The 7,113-nt window shown below is 33.9% G+C and overlaps 2 protein-coding genes across 2 annotated transcripts; both read right to left on the bottom strand.

Annotated features, from left to right (window-relative positions):
* Nucleotides 1–898: 898 nt before the first annotated feature.
* Nucleotides 899–2,129, bottom strand: LOC25489037 (putative bark agglutinin LECRPA3). Its single transcript, XM_013604439.3, has one exon. It carries the CDS (start codon nt 2,078–2,080, stop codon nt 1,301–1,303), a length of 780 nt encoding a protein of 259 aa, XP_013459893.2. The 5' UTR covers nt 2,081–2,129; the 3' UTR covers nt 899–1,300.
* A 1,508-nt stretch (nt 2,130–3,637) lies between these two features.
* Nucleotides 3,638–6,323, bottom strand: LOC25489035 (upstream activation factor subunit UAF30). Its single transcript, XM_024777817.2, has 2 exons — nt 6,110–6,323; nt 3,638–4,085 (listed from the first exon to the last, which is right to left on the bottom strand). Exons 1-2 carry the CDS (start codon nt 6,281–6,283, stop codon nt 3,957–3,959), a joined length of 303 nt encoding a protein of 100 aa, XP_024633585.1. The 5' UTR covers nt 6,284–6,323; the 3' UTR covers nt 3,638–3,956.
* Between the last annotated feature and the right edge of the window lie 790 nt (nt 6,324–7,113).

The raw sequence follows: 7,113 nt of genomic DNA, 5'->3' as shown, positions 1-7,113 counted from the left end.
AGATTAGGGGGAAACTGTTTCGGACTAGATCTCAGATTCTCAACGGTCCAATAATAACCTAGCAACGACCCAACAATAGCCCATTAACTCAAGTTCAGCAAACAGGCATAACGCCTCCGAAGGCACTTACACCATGCTCATCACAACACGGGAACACGGTCTCAGGATGACCTTGGCCGTATAGATGTCCCCCCCCCCCCCCCCCCCCCCCCCCTCTCTAGCAAATACTGGCTTGAGCGTCGGAGTGTGTGTGTTTTGCAGGTACCGTTGTAGAAGTCATCCTCAACAGTTCTTCCTCCACCGTACCTTCCAGTGTAGCACAAGCACCATAAATGCGTCATCCTTGAGCTCTGTTCCCGGAAAGATCTTTTTCCATCACCACTTATGGTCCTTGCTTTTCGGTCAACGTGTATCATTTGAAATTTGAATGAGTTTTTTCAAGAATAATTATAATATTATTATAATCTCCCCCCAAAAAAATAGAATTTTTTAACAAAACATAAATTAAATATGATTTTACCTCTTAAAATTTCAGATTTAATTCATGTTTGGTTAAAAAATTATAATATTTTTGTGAGAGATTCTTATAATATTCTAAGCATTTCTGAAAGAAAAAAAAAACCATTAAAAAATTTAAAGGATACAGATGACATGTGTTCAAAGTAGGGGCCAGAAAAGTGGATAGAAAACTTTTGCATGGCTTAAAGCCGAAAGAAAATTTTAAGAGAATTAAAACAAAAAGTTGAAATATTTATAAGGATAAAAACATATTTAACCTAAAATTTATTAATATTTTATACCACTAAACTTGAATTTGTTTTTCTTATATTTGTGTTTGGAGTGGTACGTATATATTAGTTAATTATTGAGAAATTGATAGGTATTCATGACTTGGTTATTTAGGTAACATTAGGTTAAGCATGGACTTTATTTATAGAAAAACCGAAACATATACATGATTCAAGTATGGTCTTTTGTTTAGCCATACTAGTTATTATCACAATCCAATCTAGTTTAGACATACTAGTTATCATCACAAATTCACAATCTAGTATGGACTTTTGTTTAGCCATACTAGTTATTATCACAATCTAATATGGACTTTTGTTTAGCCATACTAGTTATTATCACAATCTAATATGGACTTTTGTTTAGCCATACTAGTTATTATCACAATCTAATATGGACTTTTGTTTAGCCATACTAGTTATTATCACAATCTAGTATGGTCTTTTGTTTAGCTAGCCATACTAGTTATTATCACAATCTCCATGCATGCATACATAACGTAGAAGTCCAATCATGCCAAGGTAGAAGTGAAAGACCACGAATGAATGTTTTGCAATTGGCGGCCGCCAGATGTAACTGTTGCAGATAAACCAACCCTAACGTTCTGTGGGAGAACAGCTTTCAAATCAACAGCATGAGCAACAGTTGAAATTTGACCATTGTTGTCAGTGGCAGCAACACTCAATGTGTTAGATAGAGAGTCATAAATTATACTTACTTTGACTAATGACCCACTCACCCTGTTCCATGGTGTTGTCCTGGAGGAAATTACAGAGTTAACATCAATTCCAATATGTGGATACTTGGGATCATACTGATTGGCATAAGAGTCAAACTCTACACCAACAAATTGATTGAAAGCATTTTGCGCATCAACTACTCCGAGATTTGAACCTCCAGAGTTGGGAGGAATGACGGTATCTTGTGGTGCAAGAAAGAAGATGACTCCATCGGCTTTATTATAATCTTGAATGTCCTCAACCGTGAAGGAGAAGGAAGCGACGAAGCTAGCAACATGTCCAGTAGTACTATCCCAAATAGGCACTGGATTTGAATACAACACCCGTCCAATATTAGGCTTAGAAGGGTTGGTGAGTGCCATTATCCCATTTGAAAAAATCTCAGTACTACCTTGCATGATTAAATCAGATTGACCTGAGGTGAATTTTTGAAAGTCGAAGGAAGTTGTTTTCTGAGAGGTCACTGGTTCAGTAGTTGCCAGCAAGAGAGCAACTATTACTGAAACAGAAAGAAAATAAAATGGTAATTTTGAAGACATGATGATACTCATAATGATATATTTACTTAAGTTTTGATAGTATTGATGAGTTGTGAATGAGCATGCAGGTTGATGACACATATTTATACACATTATTTGCTTACTATTTCTTCCTGTTTCATTTGTGAATGGTGCAGGCAAAATTATTAAATAACAACGTCACCGGCACCAACTTAACTAGTGGTAAGGCTGCCAATTGGTAGACAGATGTGTGTGGACTTGCACCTCCGGCCAATTGCTGCCCAGTTTTCTTCTTCATCATCTTATCTTACTCATGACAATACTTTCTGGCTTTCTTATTGCAGTTGTAATGCCCAACTTACCAAGTTTCTAATATGATAATATAACATATGCAAATCGTACATATAGCATTAACATATGATAATATATGGGTTTTGCTAGAAGCCACTCATGAAGGTGTCTTTTAGCAATCCACACATTTCCACTTTTTAGTTATAACTTTGTTAAAAGACACCTTCATAAAAATTAGCTGGTGTCTTTTAGCAAAGAGGAGTGATATTTGAACAACCTATTTATACAACTTTTGAGACAACCTCATTGTTCTCTCTTCTCATTGGTCAAAAACAATAGAGACAGAAAAAGGAAGAGAGAGAATAAGAAGATAATGTGAGTATGAGAGAAAAAGTTGTACAAAAGTTGTACAAATATCATTTCTCTTTAGCAAATGCTTATAGAATAACTTGATAAAAGACATCTTCATTAAAGGTGTCTCCATTAGATTTTGTGTTTTACTTTTCCCACCCTAACTACTTCTTACGCGCCCTATAATTTTTACAAAAATGATCTTAGAATTTTGGATTATAAAATTCGAACACATTTGGATGTGTTCGGACTATATAATCTGAAATATGCTTATACATAATCAGTAATCAAAATCTCTCTCATTTCAACAGTTTCGAATTTTGCTTTTAAAAACAACCAAGAAACAAACTAAAAAATAATAAAACGTGTGAAATAAAATAAAAGTAATGCAAAAAATACGGATTTTTCAGAGAATATGAAAAATTGGTCTAAACAATGGAATTTTGGATTTTAAGGGTAAGAAATCCCTTCAACGGGAATAAGAACCTTGATTTTATTAAATATTTTCTTGCAACCTTTATCAAATTACTCTTGTAATCTTACAAAACCCGAGCCATCTTTTTTATTATTCTTTCTAAAATCCTAGATTTTTAATATGACATTAAGAGCATGGTTCAATCCTCTTTAAACTAATCATCTCGTCGATTTTGTTTTCAAGTTCCCAAATATTTGAGAATATGTTTGCTTTGATTTCTATTGTACAACTGATTCTATTCGATATTGGTGTATTTTTGCAGTGTTTGGGGTCAGATTTACGTAAAGATTTATAGATTAACAATGTAAAGATTTATAGATGATCTAAATGATTTTAACTTACAATCCATCGGTCAAATTTTGAAAATATGTATGGAGTAAGATGATATTAAGCAGTTTAACATTACTTCACTGAATTTAGATTTGGATGAAACAGTTCTGCAGCTGCTGCAGAGGCCGATTTTAAGGAAAGATAAAATGACTCAGCGTATATGATAAAAAGCACAATTTATGCATAAAAAATCATAACTCCAGCAAGAAAAGCTCTTAAATACAAAATTTATAAAGTCGCAAAAGCATGCAGCAAAACAGGACAGTTTTAAGTTGGATTACATGTAATAAAATAATCCATTCATACAGCACAAAGAAAACTGCCAATTTGGTGTTTCAAGTGCTAGATTCCTATACTAATGTTGTTGCAGAATCTATGGGGGAAAAGCAGAGCAGGAAACAGTAGAGAGACTCATCTTGAGGAAGAGTATGTGAGCTTTCATTTCCAATCAGACAAACATTTTGATTTGTATCACACACATCACTTGGGCTCTTTCGGAAAATGCAGCTTGATAAGTGCTGGAAGTTCTGCTAAATCAACCTGAGGTTTCCCAAGTAAAATGCCTTTCAACTTCTCATCACAGTTTACCACATTCTTGTTATTTGGATCCTGCTCTATCAAAGAAACAACTCATCTTTTATTCAGTCTATTCAACATACATATCAAACAGCATATGAAGATAAAGGCAAAATTGCACGAGTGGTCTTACTTAAATTTAAAGTTTCAAACATGTAATTTATCTGTTTTTTCGTGTCAAAGTAGTCCTTTATGTTTAAAACTGTCAACAATGTTGGACCAAACTCCATTTTTCATCTATGCATATTACCAAAAGTCTTACTTGACCATTCAAAAGGTGAATTACATCTTCAATTCATCAAGATAACATCAAAATTACATGACAAATTTGTAACAGAAGTAGACTAAGAATTAAAGTTGTTCCGACGTAAATGTTTTTAAAGATATGAAATTAGTTTGACACAAATAAAAATAAAGGATGTGTTTGAAACTTTAAATCAAGTTAAAGGATCTTTGGTGCAGTTTTAACTAAAAGAAATATACCAAAACCATAAGACATCATAGCAAATATGGCGGTAGCCCCAACTCAAAAATGGGCACATGCATTTTATATATTCACAACTTCACAAATATGGTTAAATAAGAAAATCATATAACAGCTCAATAACATCAGAAAGAGACCTCTTTTATTTTGGAATATTAGGTTGATAGTGCTTTGGCTCAAACAAGATCCAGATGACAAACTAGTGAGCTCTTGTTAGCCTAAAACAATGCTAAGTGCTAACTACTGAAAAACATTTTTTTTGAAGTACTAGTGCAATCAGTGCAGTCAATAGCACACTATGGTGGTGTAGCAGAGCGACCATTGACCGCTACAGGACACGCAATAGTAGAGCGGTTTGGTTTGGTGTAGCAACCAATATCGGGGTTTTTGAAGCTAGATAGCGCCAAAACTCATAATGAAATAAAAAATTCCAAAAAAGCCTTAAAGATTTAAAACATTATAGGGTTTTGGTTGAGATATTTTAGGATTTTTGCAATGAAAAACACCAAAACAGTGTTGGGGCTTCTACACTCTCACTCTGTCTCACTCTTCCTGTCATTTCTCACCCTTCTCACGATCAGCAACAACAACTAGTTGATTTTTTATGCACATAGTATAAATTACATAAATTGTATACAAATTTCAAAATAGCTGCCTCTTGGTATCACAATTCACTAGTGTTTTTGAGATCAGACACTACTGGAGATTGATAAGAACAATAAAATTACAACGAAGAATTCAACCAGCAAAAGTAACACTCAAAGATCAGCTATAAGCTATGAAGCACCGACATGTGTCGTGTCCGACACCGACACCGACACTAGTAATTACACTGAATTGTGTGATTTTTTCAAATTATTAGCTGTGTCGGCGTGTCAGTGTCGTGTCCGGTGTCCGTGTCCGTATCCATGCTTCATAGGCTATAAGCAACGATGCAGGGTCACTGGACACAACACTAGAACTGACACATACGTCATAGACAACGCTAATAATTCAAAAAAGATGCAAGTGATTGAATGTAACCACATGCATCAGTGTTGTGTTGAGGTCCAACACCAAACGGCATGTCCAATCTAAATTATCAGTGTAACATAGACTATAAGTCTATCAATTCAAAATTGCTCAAGTACCTCATCAGAACCCCATTACAACCTTCCATTATTTCTAATTCCAACCTATGAAGCACAAATGCTCCTCGGATTAGGCGTGTCCCTGATGGATATGTTTCATGTCTGACACCAAAACAACACCAACACATATGATTACATTGATTTATGTCATCTTGTGAAATTATTATTGGTGTCGACATGTCCATGTCTGTCATCAGTGTCTGAGTTTGTTTGTGCTTCATAGAAGTGAAAAAAAAAACTAAAAATATGAATTTGAAGCTATCTTTCAAAGTAAACCCCTAGCATAAAACCCACATCTTCCTTCTATCTTTTTAACTAAAAATTAAAAAAAATTCATATCATTATAATATATTACAAGTAACTTTGATATTATTAATAAATTTGATAAAATCAAAATTGTAAACAAGAAATGATTGAGTTTGATTTGAAAAGAAAAAAGGAACCTGGAGATTATTGGTTTTGATGTAGGACCAAACACGCATGAAACAAGATAAACGAGAAGTCTGAGATTGACCAACGAAGTCTCTGAGAGTGGAAGGAAGGTTAACGAGGTCGATTAAGTTCGCAAGTTTTTTAGGGTTATCGGTGACTGCTTTCTTCATTCGCTGTGGAAGCATTTTACGGCGATATGGGTTTATCAAAAGAGTGGTGAGTTTTTAAGCACTTATTTTTAAGCAATCATTTATTATTAAATTAATTTTCTTTTTCTTTATAACTTTTAATGTACGTAAATCATAATTTTTAAGCAATCATATCATGTGTTTTTTAAGGTTATTTGGCTTGCTTGTATTTGGGCAATATGGAAGGAGCGGAACAACCGTGTTTTCAATAATACGATTATTGATCTGTTACATATTGTTGAAAAAGTTAAGTTAAATTCTTTTCTTTGACTTTCTTCGAATATTGAGCCTATTGTTTTTTACTTTTACGATTGGTGGAGACATCCCCTTTATTGTATGAGTGTGATTTAAGTGTTTGGACATTTTTGTTTAGGTGGTGGCATCTTGTTTAGGTGTTGTGGTGTTGTAACAGATATTAGAGGATTCATCATTTTAGCACACCTTGTGCGGGGTGAATCACTCTGTCTTTGAGTAATATATTCCATTTTGATTTGTTCAAAAAAAAATTTATAATTTTAAAATATAAGATGTGTTATGAAAATAAGTAAACAGAGAGAGTAATAGAGAGAAGAAGAAGAAGAGAGAATAGGAGCAGTATTCTTATTTACCGATGTGTGTATCTCAATGTTACAAATGAGCCCTATTTATAAAAAAATAAAGTAGCTTATGAACTAAGCCCAATAACCTAGTAGTATGGCCCAATAACACATTGCTATTTGGACATCCACTATTAATATTTATAACACTCCCCCTTGGATGTCCATTGAGGATATGCCTCATTAACACCTTACTAAGATAAAAACCCAATGGAAAAAAAAAAAAACTAG

The sequence above is a fragment of the Medicago truncatula genome, chromosome 3, assembly GCF_003473485.1.
Source record: "Medicago truncatula cultivar Jemalong A17 chromosome 3, MtrunA17r5.0-ANR, whole genome shotgun sequence".
Taxonomy (NCBI): Eukaryota; Viridiplantae; Streptophyta; class Magnoliopsida; order Fabales; family Fabaceae; genus Medicago; species Medicago truncatula.
This window is presented reverse-complemented; position numbering and strand designations above follow the sequence as displayed.

Bases quoted from the DNA above. Each gene is read 5' to 3' on its own strand.
- LOC25489037 (XM_013604439.3), bottom strand. From the start codon at position 2,080: ATGAGTATCATCATGTCTTCAAAATTACCATTTTATTTTCTTTCTGTT.
- LOC25489035 (XM_024777817.2), bottom strand. From the start codon at position 6,283: ATGCTTCCACAGCGAATGAAGAAAGCAGTCACCGATAACCCTAAAAAA. The intron at 4,086-6,109 runs GTTCCTTTTTTC...TTGATAGAGCAG, and splicing joins TCAAAACCAATAATCTCCAG to GATCCAAATAACAAGAATGT.